General features: G+C 39.4%; 1 protein-coding gene across 2 annotated transcripts; it reads left to right on the top strand.

Moving 5' to 3' along the window:
• Positions 1-14,609: 14,609 nt before the first annotated feature.
• On the top strand, positions 14,610-19,153 carry RB195_000353 (uncharacterized protein; the record flags this gene model as incomplete). 2 transcript variants are annotated; one of them, XM_064196636.1, is made up of 7 exons in its annotated part: positions 14,647-14,651; positions 14,714-14,777; positions 16,891-16,956; positions 17,055-17,144; positions 17,204-17,302; positions 17,808-17,904; positions 19,149-19,153. In XM_064196636.1, 7 exons carry the CDS (start codon positions 14,647-14,649, stop codon positions 19,151-19,153), a joined length of 426 nt encoding a protein of 141 aa, XP_064052517.1. The 2 variants fall into 2 exon arrangements, with proteins under 2 accessions (XP_013298991.2, XP_064052517.1); XM_013443537.2 differs by having other exon boundaries at positions 14,610-14,777.
• Positions 19,154-19,305: the final 152 nt, after the last annotated feature.

The raw sequence follows: 19,305 nt of genomic DNA, 5'->3' as shown, positions 1-19,305 counted from the left end.
GAAGAACAACAAGAGTCAACGTAATCAGTGTGAGTAAACAAAATCCCAGCGACCTTTCCCGGGTTCTATGGCGATCCGTAAAACCAGTAGGCGCATAAATCTATGGTATCTTCGAAAGTTCAGTATTCTTTCGTGTAAATCGTCGTGAGTCTGCGGGAGAAGTAATCTACTTCCAAGATTTCAAGATTTAAAATAAATATTTAATGTAAAATTTCATTATTTTCTTACTACTACTCGTACGTTCCGCAACATAAATAAAAAAAAAGGATAAAGTGTCTGGAGTTATTCAATCCGCTTGGGATCCGACACCACGTTCACTTCAATTCAGAATCGTTTGAGGTTTATGAACGTGTAACTGACCCAGACAATGACTTGCGGGGACTAGCCGGTGTGTCAAGTCAGTGTTTTTATCCTCCCAGACAAGTCTGGTACCAATTTATCGCCCCCGGAGGGATGATGGGCTTGGTGAGCACTAGGGCGGATTCGAACCTCTGATTGATGGGTGCAGACAGCGGAACCTTTAATCGACTGCGCTACATACGCCCGACGAGAACATACAGAACAAAAATCTTGTAAGGAAGATATCCAGAAATAGAGAATAGCAGTCAGACAGATTTACTGGTTTATCTTAGCCCATTGACGACAGCGCTTTTTTTATATCTGGCGCCAGTCAACTTTTATGAGCCATATTTGAACAAGGAAATATAAAAAAGGATAAAATCACTCGCCAGGCGTATCAATCCACTTGGGATGCACCTACGCGTTTTACTGTAGCTCGTGATCATTAACGTTTTGAAACTTATGTTGGCCTCTACAGAGACTTGCGGGGGCCAGCCGACGATCAAGTCAGTGTTTTTATTCTCCCAGACAAGCCTGGTACCAATTTATCGACACCGGAGTGATGAAAGACTTGGTCTGCACTAGGGCGGTTTCGAACCGTTGACCGTGTGGCTACAATGGACCTCTAACCAACTGTGCCACCTCTACAAAAAAAAAACTTCTAAAAAATCAGAAAATTATGAAAATTAAAAAAATGAAAAGAAATAAAAATTAAAAAAAATGTGCGGCTCAACGGTAAGCCACGCTATCGTCAAAGGGTTAACTAATCGGACGTTTGAGTGCTTCAAGAAAAAACCAGCTGAGCCTCGTAGTGTACTGTAGTGCTCGTGGACCATGAGGAAATAAATAAAATAAAAATAGACAATAATAATAACAATAGTAATAATAATAGTAATAATAATAATAATAATAATAATAAACATAGAAATAAATAACCGTAAAGAATTATTGGAAAAATATGAAAAATATACACAAAAATCATGAACCGTGGAGAAATTTTGAGACGGTGTAGTGATTGAGAGAACGAATTGATGACTCTGCTATCGCGATTATGAGGCTTCCGACTTTTTTTTTTAGGTTCTGCGCTAGAAAACAACGCTACATTCACCTTGATAAGAAGGTCATCTGACTAATCGACAATTCTGTTTCTTCTTTTTTTCTTTCTGTTTTTTTTCTGTTTTTGCAGTAGCAAACGATTTGAAGAAGATAAATCAAATGTGAAATATCTGGAAGATTGATCGATGTGTAACTGAATTGACATTGAATTTCGTGCTGTTGCACGTTTTTGGATGACTAAAATAGACCACCAACGCCAGTAATCAGAGAATTTTGTCTTTCTTTTTAGAATTGAGATAACATAGAGTTGTTTGAATCTTTACTACTTAGCATTAATAGACCAGGATTTCCTCTATTTTTCTTAATTTTTCTCTTTTTTCATATTTGAATAATTTGTGGGTTGTTAACCACGAAAAACTATCAGAAGTAGAGAAATGCCACGAAGCACTTGTGCTGTGGAGTAGCGCCAGCGCACACGCAGTCAGCAAAGACGCGACGCGTCACGCTGAGACAACACGCCGCGACGCCGACTATAAAACCTCGTCAGCACTAATGTTAGAGAGCAACATAAGTTCAAAAAACGTTTAAAGAGCCAGACAGAAGAAGATAACACATTTTCTAAGATTCTTGGAAATTTTGAAAGTTTCCTGACAAATTTAGGTATTGCGACCACATATCTACCTAGATTAGGGAATAAGTTTTTTTATATTGTTTTTGAAGAGTTTTATATTGTGATTTATTTGATTATTTTTATTTTTATTTTATTTTTCTCATTTATAGCTCTTTGATGAAGTGTTTATAGTATTCGAAAGAGCTTTTCTTGCTCTACAAAACAGTGGTAATTGTTTTTTTTTAAATAATTTAATTTTTTAGCTCAATTTTTCAGCCTCAGAGGTGGAATATCCAGGAAGCAAAAAGAAGGACGTTCGACACCTACATTTCTTCGCAATTTTCGGCGAAGTCAGAAACCTGCCCCCTGAAGCTGGGGACATTTGCAACGTGTAGGAGACGTGCACTACGGAAGTCTCTGAGAAATTATCATGAGGGTGTCTACTGCGCTAGAAATTGTTCGCAAAGTCACAAAAACTGCGACCTTGACCTCGATGATTTCCCTCACATCGGTAGACCTTCTGGATTCGACAAGTTCTTTTATTTTATCGCACCGAAACGACAGTTTCAATAACAAATTGATCAATAATGAATTTTTCGTTTTTGTTCACAACCTGTTCCCATCTTCCAACAAATTTGTTGATGTTCGCCAAAAATCACGAAAAAAAAACATAAGTGTCGTGAACAGTGATTTTTCTCTCCCGGATATTCCATTTCAGAGATTGGAAAATAATGTAAAAAAAAAATTAAATCCCTCAAAGAACAATAATTATTGTTTTGTAGAGTAAAAAGAGCTTTTTTAAGTAGTGCAAACATCCTACCAAAGACCAGGCAGATCATTACAAAATAAAAAATATAATATAAAATTCTACGGACTTGCCAAACAAATTAATGGAACCCTAATTCGACAAGTTCTTGTTTTCTCTAAATGAAAAAGCTAGAAGCTCTAAATCTCTAAAAAAAATAAAGAAGCTCTAAATCAATGATTACGATTATGCCCTGAGGCGTCGTTCACACAATATCTGTTCTTTGAATGTTGTCCTGCTGATTTAAAGCCATCACCCCACGAATTTGGGGTGGTACGGATTTCCGGTGGAGTATTCGTGTACAGGATCGTAGATTATGAAGAGAAGGGTGATTCCGTCCATTTCTTTCTAATTGCCGTAAAAAACAGTTCGGAAGATACGCTTCCGACGCACTATTTTCCACAAGGAGTTCGATTGGAGCGCGCCAGCCTTGTGCGCCGCCGCATCTTCCGGGCCGTTTTTTACGGCAATTCGGAATTAGGAATTAGGCTGCGGTGAAGGTAGCGATTGGGATCGTGGTGGGACCATCGATAACTGTAGCGGTGAATGGTGCTAGCAGGGGTCCCCCATCGATCTTAGCCGCTAAGCTCGACCGCAGCAGTTCGCGCGCAGCCGCTTACGCAACCGCACCGAGTTAATTGTGCCGTTTTGACCCGACTATATCTCAATTCGTTCTTATGCGACATATATATATATGTACGCACAGTGCAGGATTGGTATGGCAATGGAACGAGCACTGGATAGTACAGTAGGCCTGACCAATTTGGGAAAACTTATGATTTTTGCATGTTTTTGGAAATTAGCGTCGATAGGAACAACGGATGATGGATGGTTGGACGGATGGAAGAGCGGAATCAACGCTGTATTTTATAGTATTATCGTTACCAACTATTCTTGCTATAAGTGAAGGAAATAAAAAGTAATAAAGTAGTAATGTGTACAAAGTAAGTAAAGCAAAGATCACCTGAACTTAGTATTTCTATTTGTCAACTTATTAAACATGATCTTAGTACTCTTATTTGTACCTAGGGGCAGTAACCATATTAAGAACATTTTAATTAATATTAATTAATTAAGAGCATTTGAGCACAACGACAACAACAACACCACCACCACCACTAACAATAATAATAATAATAATAATAATAATAATAATAATAATAATAATTATTATTATTATTATTATTATTATTATTATTATTTTCGTCTTTAAGATAAGATCCAGCTATTTGTAAGATAGCTATCTTCAAATCTACGGCATCGTTTTTTTTATAATAATAATTATTTTTTGATTGGTGAAATCTTAAAAAAATTAATGCTACCGAATCTATCAAGTGACTGTAGGAGCTCAAAATACTCCCAAGAAACAACTATTTGTGTGCTTTCTTTGTTGAAAAATCCTGAAAAGTTCCTGAATCCTGAAAAGGAACGTGATGCTAGCAACATTTTGATGAGGAATCTGAAGGGATTCTTGAGAATTTCTACTTGTGCCTTCTCTTTTTTAGCCAGAAAATAAACGGATTCAACGGACCCATCCATGGTTTTCTCCAAACGCTCCGGCGCTCGGAACGGAAAGCGACCGAAGGGACTGACCTTTGATTTGCCGACAACAACAAAAAAAAAAACAATTGGTGCCAAGCCTCCAATGTCTCGGGACTTACAAAATTACAAAACTAAACAGTATTCAGTTTCTTTTTTGCATTACCGGAAAGTTGTCGTTTCCCTATAATTCATAATGTACCGTAATGAGTGCGGCACAGCAAAACTAGGGAAAATGATTAAATTCTAGTTGTTTGTATTCACCTGGAGACACGTACTGTTAAAATTTGCTATTCAGTTGCTTGTTGAAGTCAGCTGAACATGCTCGATGATACTACATGATACTAGTTAAAATATATTGGAGCAGTTTTTTTTTCAATCAGGTTAAACTTATTGAGATAAGGATTCAAACTCGGAAATTCTAAAAAATTCCAGAAAAAAAAATCGAATTCGTTTTGAAATCGTAATTCTCTTTTGCGTAAATGCTTGTCAACAATTTTAGTAATGACTACGAAGCAACGATATTTGAACAAACTACGAACGTTCACCGCCAATTACAAGAAATAAGAAAGAAAACTAGGGAAAATGATTAAATTACCATTAATATCCCCGAGATGAAGAAATCAGATTCAGAAACCTGAAATTTTCCACGAAAATAGTAGATAAACTACTTGGAAAGTCATTTAGTTATTTTATCTTGTTATGAGATGAGATTTTGGGTAGATACGGTTTTTAACATAAAACTTTGAATTAGAGGAAGAAGGAGTTCATTACTTCGAAGAATATTTTCAAGAATGAGGTGATGCTAAATAAAAATGAATTGAAAAAAAAAGAAAAATGGTGAAACCTAATTTAAACAATTTTATGAACTGTATACTGACATACTTATTAGGATGAGGAAAATGAGAAAATCTTTTGTCAAGGAGAAAATTTGTTGAAGAGAGATAAATACACAAGATAATAAGTAGTTTTTTAGCAACCAGTTTTGGTTTTCAAGATTTTTTTTCAAAAGTTTATGGAGGATGATTCAAATTTTTATTTTGATCAACAATTAAGAAGAGCAAAAGAGTTCCATATGACCCATATTTGAGTAGATAGAAAGAGCAAATCTCAGCGCAAAATTTCCTGCATAGAAAAATCTCCAGAAAAATGGAAAAATGTGCCGAGTTACTGGTTTTTGGTGATTACGCAGGGCATTCGATGAATTGTTCTCTTTTCAGCGATCAAGTTTTTCTTCTCGTAAAACTGGCCTCAAACCTATCGAAAACTGATGAGACGCGATAAAGAAACAAATCAACGCGTGGAACGTGGAAATTCTGGAAAATCACGCCCGCGGAACGCTGTCGGACACTCCCGAGCTGTTATGGATAATGTATCTGAACTCTGTAATACGCTTTCGAATGCAGCTGTCTGTGCTGCTGCATCTGCAACCGGTCGAGGTGGGAACGCACCTGGACGTCGTAACGGCTCTCCCTCTATCCACACACACACACACGTATCCGTATCCTAGTTACTTAAGAAACTCGACTTGAGCAGAATCGTACTAGCCACCCTGCGACAATTGAGACAGATTCCAAGTTGTGATAAGATAAAAAAATATTGGAACAAACAAAAACAACAAATATCCCTATCTTTAGTGTCTTTTTACGACTTCCCGTACTGTTTGGACGCCCAGAATAATTATTTAATAATAAAATTAGAGGAGAAATAATAGAATAATATATAATTAGTTAGAATAATTAGTTAATTAGAATGAAATAATATATAATTAGTGATAAAGAAATAATTAATTCAACTATTAATTCAAAAACAAAAAGAAAAATCCTCCAAAAAGAGCTCCAATTATATAAATATAATTGAATAGTTAATAAATAGAAAGTGTAAATATAGCTAATATAGTAAATATATAATATATTATATAATAAATTACTTAGTATAACTTATACAATTTAACTTGACTTATAAATTAGTCATCAATAACTTAATAATATCATACAGTAAATATAGTAAGTAAATATGAGTGAGAATTATGGGTTATTTACATTTTCTCAAAAAGACGGCTGTCAATTATTTAGTGGTGATTATTTTTCTAAAGCTCGCTGGCCATTAACGGTCAATAAACAATAAAAATAATTTCAGATTGTTTCATCTTATTTTTATTCTACTTTTTATATCTTGTTCTATTTCTTTTTACTTATTTTTTGAATTTTATTTCTGGAGGAAACCAGTACGATCAAAATTCTCGAGCAGTCCAAGTAGTAGCGTTTCCCAAAACATTCAAATAGTAAATGGTTTTTAGGATTTCAGCATTTTTTATTTTTGAAACGATGCATAGCACCAACAGAAATGAGAAAACAATAACAAATAAACAAATAAACGAAAGTGAAATGTTCCGAGTAATAATTACCATTTTGCTTCACAGATACTCTATTATTATTACATATGTTCTAGTATAATATAATAGTAATGTAATAATAGTATAATATATAAAATATAATATAACATATTATTAATACTATTGTCAGATATTATTCTTCACAGAAATAATTGCACGAATTTTCGAGAAAGGTGTTAACAAAATGAAAATTAATCAATGCTGAACACGGCAAAACAGTGTCCACCATCACGACATTGACGCAAAAGGAAATGCTGTCCTCCTGTCTGCGACTGTGTGACCCTATATGATTAATTGATAATGTTTCGATGAAACAACACATCGAACGATGTGCAAAGAATCATTCGATCTTGAACATTGCTCGGAGATGATGCCACGTGTGTGATGTTTCCGAGCCATAAAAATCTTCGAATTTCCATTAAAAAAAGTCTTTAACCACATATGGGTATGGTCAGGTCAAAACGACCTTAAAGACGGTGCAATTGCGTAACCTGCTGCGCAAGATGCGGCGCGGTGAAAATATCGACTGGAATCTAGGTGGGACCAACGCGAGCTGCAGCGATGAGTGGCGCCAGCGAAGGTCCCAGCGCGCTTCTAACCGCTACGCTCCACCACATGCGTAGAGAAGCAAAGATGTCGTGTACGCAATTGCACCGTGTTTCATGTTGTTTCGATCCTACTATATAGTCGGTTCAGTACGACATGAAACATGGTGCAGTTGCGTAAGCGGCTACGCGCGAAGCTACCGGTAGAGATTCGTGATGGAGCCACTGCAGCGATGAATGGTATTCGGAGGAGTCCCACCACGGCCCTAACCGTTACGCTCCACCGCATCGCCTTGACTACAACCGCTTGCGGAACTGCAACTTGCTTCATTTCGTTTTGACTCTATCATAATGGGACCGTGAATACGACTCTGATTATGTGGTATCTTTGGTAACAACTCTACGTTTCGTTACGCTGAAGTGCCGAACGCTATCGACCATTGGAACATTAGGATAATTAAGAACTCAGGTCAGTCGGTATCGATGGGTCAGCGCTAAGTCTCGCAGGTTGTGGAACAACGACGAACGGATGGATTCTGCATGAGCTCTTGCTGTAGATGAAGTTTAGGCAGAGCTATGTTCAAGAAAGACGCGCCTCGGTGAGGATGAGGGGATAACATCCGCATGCCGATTAAGTAAATAAGTAGTAGATCAATACGCAACGTAGATAGATTCTCGTTGTCATGTCTGTTAATCTGTTTTGATTCACTTTGTTTCCAGTAAAGCTACTTGCTATTCGCTTTATTTATGTGTTGGGTTGAGGAATAAATCCTGAGCGCTTTTTTCTCTTCTTCAAAGTGAAAAATGCCTATGGAAATAGGAAAAACCTCCGATAAGTTGTATATCATTCTATAAAGCAGTAAAATTAAGTACAAGGTAGTTAAATCAACTACAGAAACTGTGTCCCCGCACAACGAGAACCCCACGTATAGTAGATTCGGAACGACATGAAGCGCGGTGCAGTTGCGTAAGCGGTTGCGTTCGAAGCGGTGCGGTGGACCGCAGCGGTTAGTTAGGATCGAGTGAAGACCCTTGCTATCACCGTTCATTGCTGCGGTTCGCGATGGGCCCACGTCGATTCCAACCTCTGTGCTCCACCGCGCCTCTTCCTTCGCAACCGCTTCGCTTCGCAATTGCTTCGTGCTTCGTGTCGCTTTGACGCGAGTACATACAGATCTTTCTGAACGCATGTGTCTCTACCAAACTAGCAACCATCGTGCTCTTCAACTTTAGGTAGAGACGAAACGATCCATCCTTTCAATTTAGCCTCCATCTTTTTTATTAGTGACGTTTTTACTTGGTATATTCTACATGTAGATATCCTCAACGGTTCTATTGATTGAATGAGTGATTGACTTTGTATCATGAAACCGCAGCAATCCAAGCATGGTAGTTCTAAATATTCAGAAGTCAAGCACATCCAGAATTTACTTACCATTATTTAGCCAAAACACATTAAGGTTTCAGGTTTCTTTTTACTACACGTGTGCGGCCAATTCTACCACTTTTTCGTAGGATGCTTTTAGCATGAACAGGTAAAAAAAAGAGCGTAGGTAATCGGACCAATGAAGGTCACGTCTCTGTAGCATGAGGTGAAACTTCCAGTGAACTGATGAGAAAGTTCTGAGTAAATGTGAATGATTTCGGAATGGGACCTAATTGTTCTATAGAGGAGTAACCAAGCTCTTTTCATTGCGAGAAATACCAAGTGCGTCAAAACGGCATGAATCACAAATATAGTTGCGGTGCATTTGAGTGCGCGCTTGAAACGGCACGGTGGAGGTAGCAGTTGGAACCGAGGTGGGACCGTCGCAAACTGCAGCGATGGATTGTATTCGATGCGATGGATATAAGATTTCGCCGCTCTCCTCGCCGCTACGCTCTAGCAAAGCGCCTCGAGAGAAGTACGCAATTGCGTACGTACCTGCTTCATATCGTTTTGACCCTACTACAGTCAGGTCAAAACGACTTGAAGTTCGGTGCATTTTAGGTGAGCGGATGCGCTCAAAGCAGCACGGTGGAGCGTAGCGGCTAGGGTCGAGAGGGGACCGACCCCTAAGCACCCTTCATCGTTACGGTTCGTGGCGGTACCACCTCGATCCCAACCGCAACGCTCCACCGCACCACTTCGAACGCAGCCGCCTACGTAACTGCACCGAGCTCCATGCTATTTGGCCCAACTACATATGCATAATATTAAATTAGAGGAACATAGCCTCCATGTTGATGCTGTATTAAGATTATGCATTAGCATTCATTCCATTATGTATCTGAGGTATTATCTGAGGTGGTAAGGATTTCAGGTGGAGTATTCGTATACGGGATGGTAGATTATGGAGAGCAGGCTGATTCCGTCCATTTCTTCCTAATTGCCGTAAAAATACGGCTCGGACGGCCCGACTTCGAGTGATCCAGCGCGCTTTCCACGAGTTCGATTGGAGCGCGCCAGCCTTGTGCACGCGCTGCATCTTCCGAGGCGTTTTTTTTACGCCAATTAGCAAGAAATGGACAGAGTCACCCACTTACATTTATGTGACGTATGCTACGCTTTCGAGTGTCCGCTTAAACATTACCGATGCCCCAAACAAGCAGCAGCTCCATATATAGTAATGCAGAGTCAACAAAATGTATGATATGGTATTTTAAATAGTTGTAAAATACACTATTCCTCTTAAATTAGGGGATACAGATGAACCTGACAATTACTTGTGACCTCATGGCCGAAATATTTAGTACTTGCGGAACTTATGGATGTCGTCGCGATTTCCGGAAATGACAAGAAAAGTATGAGACAGTCAATGAAGCAGAGATACAGTGAAGCTGAAGAACTTGACAACCTCATCAAAATTGTGCAATTTTCGTTCATCAAAGACCTTCCAATTCATTTGAACATATTTTTGATGATTTTGAAACTATCACATACCACAGTTCGCTGTTTCCTACGACAGAAGTCAATCGAAACAGCAAACACCGCTGAGTCACTCACAAAGAATCCGTATTTTCCTTCTGACTGACGGAATCCTAAATATTGCCTCCTAGTCCAATCATAATATTAAGGGGAATTTTAACCTTCGATTTTCGAGTTGTTTGAGCTCTTCGACTCATCCTGAATTTGACTCACTTGATGGAAAACGAACATTTTGTTGTATAAGCTCAAAGAACAAACTCGGGAATCGAAACTTCAAAAATCAAATCAGATTAAAGTTGAAATTTTAAATTTGGATATTAGGATTGGACTAAACGGTGATGTTTGACAGCGTCGTCAAAAGGAAAATGCGGATTCTTAGGATGTGAATTGGTTGTTTGAACCATGTTCATACCTTGGATTCGACTCACTTAGTGAACTACAAACTTTGTTTTAAGGTAGGGAACGGGAAACAGACAATTTGTGTGATCGCCTCCAATTGGTACTGGATAGGGACGGAATAAACGTCTGAGGCTTATGGAGAAGCGATTCCGCCGGCTCTGTTTCTTTGCCAGCGTAAACAACGCGCGGTCCAGTTCAATTTCATATCAAGGTTCAGAGGTGCTGTCTTCCAGACCGCTGTAAATCATTTCCGGAGCCTTGAGGGCAAATTATTCACAGAGATTCCCTTTGGAGAGAGACTTGGCAGGTATTAAGCGAGTTTTAAGGTGTCAAAACGCTACTCAACCGGCCAAACGTTCCGTTAACATCACTTTCATTTTTCATGGCTTCAAGGCATGGAAAATGAAAGTGATGTTAACGGAACGTTTGGCCAGTTGAGTAGCGTTTTCATGGATTCCATGGCTGTCAAGGCTGAGAAGAAGACGACGAAATGTCTGCCGGAATAAATATCGATAACAGTATTGGTTCTGCTCAAAAAGTAGCACACGATGTATTTACTAGATTTAGCCGAATGCAGCTGTTTCATTGTCCTTCGTTCAAAAACTTGAAACATTTTCACGAATCTAAAAGTAGATTTCGAAGATGATTGGAACGAATTGGTGATTGACGGCAAAATACATGAAATGTGGAGCAAATAACCGAATTCATACCGCTATAAACCGAATTAACTTGGAAGAAGAGTGTGAAGAGAAATGCAACTTTTTTTCTTTGGAAAGAACGGCGGGTGAAGTGAAGGGATGGAAAGGAAAGTGGAAAAAGTTCTAATACGATTGATTTACTTACAGTCATGTAGCTAGTAATAGTGATAACGATAAACAAAACCGTAAGCAAGCAAAAGAATTTCACGCGACCTCTCCGACTTTCTCTCTTTCAGACTCTTTTCCAGAGGTTGTCTTAAATATTGGAAGAAGATTGCATAGATGAACATTGCTACCGCTGCCTTTTCTTAGCTTCGTTAAGAATTCAATAGTCAAAGAGGTTACATTGGTAATTCAGCTGATAGATTTTCTAAAATTATCCTCATTCTGAGGCGGCCGTAGCGCGGACGGTATGGGGTTCGACTGTGGTTGTACGATCGATCGGAGGTTCGAATCTGTACTAGTGGCAAATAAACCGTTCATCCCTCTAGGATCCTGGACTACTTTTTGAGCAGTACCAGTATTGTTATCGATCTTTGTTCTGGCTAACGTTTCGGCGTCTTCTTCAGGTGTCTGGACAGCCATAAAATCGTGATGTTAGCGGAACACCAGTTGTCAGAGTTGCGCAGCTAATAGTGGATCGATGTAGTGGTACCAGACTTGTATTGGAGGATGAAAACATTTACTCATCTGCTCGCCCACGCAAATCATTGTAAACCTACACCTGCGTTTTCAATCCACAAATGAATTCTAAGCTGGATTCTAATGCTTAGGCAAGTCCCCATAGGGATGGATTAACGCTGTGCACTTCATCTGGTCTGAGGTGGTACGGATTTCAGATGGAGTATTCGTAAATGGGATCGTAGATTATGGAGAGAAGGGTGATTCCGTTTATTTCTTCCTAATTACCGTAAAAACGGCCCTGAAGATATGACTTCGAGCGTCCCGGCGCGCTATTTTCTACAACAAGTTCGATTGGAGCGTGCCAGCCTTGTGCACGCGCCGCATCTTTCGGGCTGTTTTTCACGGCAATTAGGAAGAAATGGACAGAATCACCCACTTACATTTATGTGACGTATGCTACGCTTTCGAGTGTCCGCTTAAACATAAACGTATAGGAACTCTTCACCTGAAATCCGCACCTCGCCAGATTCGTGGGGTGATGTCTTTTACCCCTAGTCCTAACTTTCCGAACTTGTATTTCTCTTCTGTGCCCCCTCCCCTCCGCTCTCCCTTGGTTTTACATTAAAGTCTCGGTCAACGAAGAGGAAAGGACTTCTCTTGGCGCGTCACTTTCTCCAGTTCCACGTGAAATGTCACCAGTTCGGACTCATCAGCTGTTGACATTAGTGAGTAGCAGTTGATGATACTTATGGATTTTGTGCGCAAAGAGTGGAAGCTAAGAATGGCCAGACGAGGTGACAAGATCTCGTGAGAATCGGCAAGATGAACGACAGAAGAGTGCATAACAAAACCAACACTCTTTAGATTTCGCGACGAGACGTTCTCTTCGCAAATGACGATGTTTTTCGTTCATTTGTCGCACACCGCCGCTTCTGATCTTCGTCTTCTGAATAACAGTCACGTTAAATTTGATGTCCTTTGCATTTCCGAGAAGGACAAGTTGGTCGCCGTCTGCGGATATTGTTCTCGCGTCGTAGGAGTAGAGTCCGGAAGAATCTGCATGGCAAGTCATGTCCCTTTCGCTTGAGTCCTGAACAATTCAAGATTTGATCGTCTCTCCTCTATCGCCATACCATAGCACGTCTGAGACTGCAAAGCCCAGTATACGGAGTAGCTGAGGCTGTGTGCGTGTGTGTGCTGAAATGTGTTTTCCCCTAAGTAGCCCTGCCACGACAATCTTACCTTCAGCTCTCGCCAAAGGTCATGAGCAACCTGTATGGATTGAAGAAAAAACCTTGCAACATATTTCTCCTAAACGGTTGGATATCTCAGCAGTGGTTTACTCTTAAAGGATAAAAGGATAAAGTCACTGACGTCTCAATCCACTCGGGATGCGCCAACGCGTTTTACTGGAATTCGTAATCGTTGAGGTTTTGGAACGCGTGTTGGCCTATACAATGACTTGCGGGGGCCAGCCGATGATCAAGTCATTGTTTTTATCCTCCCAGACAAGTCTGGTACCAATTTATCGACCGCGGAGGGATGAAAGGCTTGGTTTGCACTAAGGCGATTTCGAACCTTCGACCGTGTGGCTACAACGGACCTCTAACCGACTGCGCCACACCCGCCCGGTTTACTCTTAGCTCTTCCCATTTCGAAGAAATCGGAAATGTCAACGAGTGTCGAACTTCTCAGGTTACGAAACCTTGCCAGAGGACGTACTCTGCTGTGCATTGCAGTCTCGCGGCCACTGTGAGGTAAACTGTTGTGGACACAGGTGATCCTTCTAACGTAACAGTGCAGGTTAGTATAGTTTACTTACCATATTTTAGCCATGAAAAACCTTCGTCTCCTTGAGTTATCCTCTCTCCTCATCCATTTCTTAGTTTGCAGCAATGAACGGTTGTAGAAGGGGTCCTCACCCGACCCTAACCGCTACGCTCCACCGCACCGCTTCGAACGCAACCGCTTACGTAATCGCACCGTGTATCATGTCGTCCTGACTCTATTATATCACTCGAGAAAAATGAAGTGATATCGAGCTCTTAATGTGAATTGAAAAGATTAAATCAAAGCTTTAAGAGGGATTAGATTGAGAACAACGAAATTATGACAAAAATGAAGCGCGATCCCTAATTTCGTGCACATTTTTCAGTTCACACCCACGTGAGTGGGTTTAGTATTGGTGTCATTGGATTTCCGTCCTCATTCATTATACAGACATGTTTCTCATAATGTCAGATCAATGGTAAACATTTTACCACTTATCCCAAGAAAAAAGGAATAAGTGGTAAACCACTTATTCATTGTGAATGTTCAGCCTTTGAAAAGAAATTGTGCGTTTATTTTAGCGCACGACGTGAATTCGTTTTCGAGCCGTAGGATTGTCTGCGCCAATCGTGCGGGCCGTGACGCGACCGTGCCGCCCGTGCCAGAGCCGTGAGTGGTGTGATTTTACAGTTGCTGGCGCTTGTGTGGGCATCACTTTTCCTTTGTTTACGTCGAGAGGTTTCTGTCCAGCACTCATGCCTTAATCCTGGTCTTTTCGTTAGATGTTTCCCTTTGTCGTCATTTGTTCCGATATGTTCCGCTTCCAATTTTACATGCTACTTCTCCAGTTTTGTTCTTTACTTTTACTTTTATTTGCTTGATTCTGTTATTTCTTCTCTGATCGAAGAATATTTGCTGCAGATGGTCATGACTTCTCCATCACAGTCAACATCCAAAAATGGGGTAACAGTGCACGAAATGAAAGCAATTCGGCTGGAGTCATGTCGCAAAATATTCATTCCTAGGGATTATGCACATGGCCTCAACGTTCATTTTGAAACGCAATTCCCTCTGATTTTGCGTGGAAAGGTAAGTGTTACTTTGCTTAGGAGCGCTATTATCCATATCTTCGTTTTTTAAAAGTATTCTCAACTAGGTTAGTAGAGCCAAGAAGTACGGCGAATTCTGGAGTGTAAGAATCGCGAGGAAATCTAGTAGGGGGGGGGGGCACTCAGTGGCGCCCTTGTTTCTGGACGCTTTGACTTACTTTTTTCACTTAGTAACTAACTACATGTCACAGATCCTCTAAGATTAATGTTTAGGTCTTAAGGCCCCGATTGATTTGATTGATTGATTTAATTGTTCACTTCGAAAAATAAGAACGTCACTGAGTGCCCCGGCTCCCAACATTTTACCCGGAATCGTCTGAAATCTGCTTTTACTGACTCTCGGATAACTCTAAGAGTAACTCTAAGCGTTCAAGGCTCCTCAAATTAGATATTGCTTCTGATGTTTTTGCGAAATAAAGCTTATTTCGTGTCTTTCAACCAAGAAATACCTCTTTCGAGATCTAGAGTGAAATCTACCGAATAACCATTAAGCATACTTTTCAAATCAGCCGTTACTTCATATAGTTATCCATCTTGTGTTTAATTTTCTTTTTTGTTTATATTTTGTTTCCTTTTTAGCTTAGACTTTTCGAGGAACTATAATAGTGATGCTCAATTCATATATTGCTTGGGGATTCTGGGAATTCAGTTCATTCCCCAGTGGATTCGATGCCACAGTCCAATTTTGCTTGAGCATAGAGCTTGAGAAGAGTGATATTCGTGAAATTTAACCGCAACCACTTAACCATGAGAGGTGTTAATAACCGGTAGATTGACGTGTCTGCCGCAAGGCATCCTTCCTCTGATGACTCATACGCTCCCCTCTTGCCTCATTTCTCGATTCCATTATCCGTTCAGTGTAAAACGTATGGCCGGAAAGCAGGGGTTTTTCGAAAACGACACTACCACATCCTTCCTTTTCCTCCATCTCCTGTTGCTAAATTTGGTGTAACACGTCACCGTTCGTTCCTAGATGAGATGGAGTCGAGAATTCTGGAAAATAGGAAAAATAACACTGCTCAGAACACTTCATTATCCCGTGATCCGCAACTTTATCCTTTCCCAACTATTTCCAATAGTCAGTTACTCGTTCCTCGCTCATGCTAAAATTCCTGTAAAACAGATGGAACGAAGGACTCCACGGAGTACGTCAACTATACAAGATTAGATAGCTTAGTCGGGTCAGAGCGATACAAAACTCTGTGCTGTTGCGCAAGCGTCAGGTGGGACCATCACGAACTACAGCGATGAGTGGTGCTAGCAAGGGTTCCCCTCGATCGTAACCGTTATGCTCCACCGCACCGCTTCGAACTATAGTTCGTTTTGTCCCAACTGTAGCACGAGATGTTAACGGTCGACCGTGACAATGAACTGCCAAGATTGCTTAAGCGACGTAATTTTTGTCAGGGCGAGATGAGCAGTTGTAACTTCGTTCAGAGAGCGCTTCGAGAAACGTTAGGTATTCTGGAGAAGTAGGTTGGCTCTACAAATAAATTAAGTTTCTATTTTTGAAGACTGCCCTTTTTTCTTTTTTTTCTTTCTCTTATTCGTTCTCTCCTCTCTTTCTTTCTCTTCCCTCTTTCGGGAAAATCTATCGTACGCTTGATCCTGGCCTTACTGTTAACAGAACAATGTGATGAATGTACATGAAAGATACCTTAGCCACTTTACGCAGTTTCACTTCGTAAATTTGTGGGTGAAAAAGGTTGTGTCGTTGAGGAAACTGTTGGCGGCGGTGCTCCTGAATGCCCTTATTCGAGGATTTATAGACATATCATTTTTCGCTGTTATTCCCAAGAATTACGTCTCGAATCATATATCGAAAATTTGCCGAAAGGCTGGTTTAAAATGAGGATACTCCCTTGCTCCAATTGAGCAGCGCATGCCATTCTCCCTAACGAGTTTTCGTATTGGTTATATAGTCCCAAGTTATGTGTCCTATTACCATTTAGCGGTAAATTGGAACTTTCTATCGACTTTTTTTGTGCCAACCTTGCACTTTTAGTGATTATGTCTGGCAAGATGTAAATAATACGGAATCACACTTTTGAACTTAAATTATTTGATACCGTAATCATCCAACTTGTCTTCAGATCTCTGAACGAACTTGGGAAACTACCATTGACACGATCAACTCAATTTTTGCCGAAGCTGAAAAGGTACGGTGATATGTATGTACTTATGAATTTAATATATTTATACATGGTTGTCCAAAATCTAAGTACTCCGAGAAATCTTAGTTATCTTTTTTTTACAGGTATGTTTCGCTACCATACTCGAAACGATATTGGGTTGCGTAACTTGTTATTGTTCCCGTTTAGTAGCAGAAACTATATATCAAAAGAAGGTGAAGTCCTATTTTGTTTAGCAAAAAAAAAAAATCATTCATTTAGTGAACTTTTTTAGATGACGAAACTTAACGAATTTCTTGACCGAGAGAATCAAGGGACCTACAATCCAGCAGGATTACATATACTAAGTCCCATGGAGAGGGGCCTTCGTACGGTAATAGTGTTTCTTATTCGTTTTTTTTTTTTTTTTTGAAAATTTTTTTGTCACAGTTTTTGTGCTGTGATGGGAACTGCAGCGAGATAACTGCACATCTTTTCTCTTGAACTGTGATCTTACGTTTAACTTCACCTCACATCATCTCACAATTCTTCTAAGAATTTTTCTTGACAATTGTTACTATTTTTCGTTAATTGGGATTCTAGTTGCAAGCAATGAACACCGCGATCCTCGTAGTTTTAGCTCCAGTGTTCTTCTAAGATGTTCGTCCACTTTAGTTAACATAGGAAAGGGGGAAAACGACAAGGCGGGACTAGTCTGAATCAAAAATAGGAACTCGTTAGAATGTAATCGAAGGGCAGGACACTTAGAATTTTTTACATCTTATGCCTGAATGAAGGTTGATGAGCATCTGCTCAGAGCGACTGTTTCCATTTTAATAAATTATTTGATATGTGTGGACTGTTCAGGTTCACTTTTTTTCATAACGTGAGCTTTGCAGATCGAAATCTGGATTCTTTCTGAATCATCTTCTGACGCTAATCCGGCGCGATCAGAAACATCTGGTGTTTGTATTGTGTATCCAGAGTCGGGTTTACGTGAGTTTTAAATTCATTCTCTTTCATTGGTTTCATGCACAAGTATTTGTTGAGAAAATGTTCTCCGAAATGGTGTTTGGAGAATCAGATTATATCTGAGAAATCCATAAATTTGTGTTGAAAAACAAAAAGTGGAACTGGAGCTAAAAAAGAAACTAGTTTCTTCTGCTCTCGCGAATTTTTGAAAAAGCACTGTACACCTATATAACGAATACTTACTAGAAATCTTATCTTCTAGAATTTCAGATCATATCTACTTAATTTATGTCCGTTTGGTTGATCTCTTTTATTTATTTATTTATTTGAATACCAAATACATAAGGGCGTAAGGCTTACATAAGAGCTTAGATTAGAGTGCGGTTGAACCGCCAAATTATAGATTAATTAACTCTAAGAAAATAGAGAAAAAGAAAAAATGTAGAAAAGAATAAAATAGATGAATCGTGTACTACATTTCCTGAATAAAATCAAGATTGTTGTTGATCTTTACTCTGGCTAACGCTTCGGCGTTGTAGTCTTCTTCGGGGCCTGAAAAATCAAAGAAACGTGTAATCTACCTCCTCAAATGCCTCGTCATCCTACAAGATATGACTTAGCAAACAGATTACTCAAAAAATTAAAAATTATAATAGAATAAAATAGAATATGGAAACATTTTTAGTTGTAATTTCTTCTGCTTTACAATTTCATTTCAACTTAATGTGCTCACTCTAATAAATCTGCCATTTCATTTGATTTCAGTCATACTTGTTTAAAGCTGTGTACATCTAAAAAATTCAGTGTTGACAGCAAAAGAAATATTCTTCTTTTGTTTGTTCTTTTTGAGTTAGGCCCTGCACATCTAGTTCCTACTTTCTGCTATTTCTGGTAATTCCGATGTTTTTGGTTTTGCGAACTTTCGATTTTCGAGCAATGTGTCAAAGCCAACAACCGCTCATCTCTGAAATGAAAGGAGTTACGAGGAAAAATGATGGAAAAACGTTGATTTGTTTATTTTTTCTTTTTTTATCGAATATCTAACGTAGTCCTTACTGAAATGCACGTGCAGAGATGGTTTTCATAACCACCCATAAATTAAACTTCTGGAAACGTTGTTGTTGATTTATTGCCTAACATTCAAGTGCAACTAGCTAACTTTCAATCATTGGACGTTGGCTCATTTGCGCTCAGATATGCGCTAGCAATTTATTTTTCTTTTTTTTTATTTATTTCAGTCATCTTTACAAAAGAAAATTCGATTTTAGCATGATCTCCGTCGGTCTTCGTTGAACGAGTGTAACCACATGCTGCTAACTATAGAAATCTTCACGCCATACATCTTATTCATTAATTCTGGACATCCTATTGATTTTCGTTTCCATGATTTATTTTGAATTCTACGCATGAAATCATGTACTTCTT

Source organism: Necator americanus, chromosome IV (genome assembly GCF_031761385.1).
Source record: "Necator americanus strain Aroian chromosome IV, whole genome shotgun sequence".
NCBI classification, from domain to species: Eukaryota; Metazoa; Nematoda; class Chromadorea; order Rhabditida; family Ancylostomatidae; genus Necator; species Necator americanus.
The sequence above is the reverse complement of the archived record's forward strand: the minus strand, read 5'-3'. Positions and strand labels throughout refer to the sequence as shown.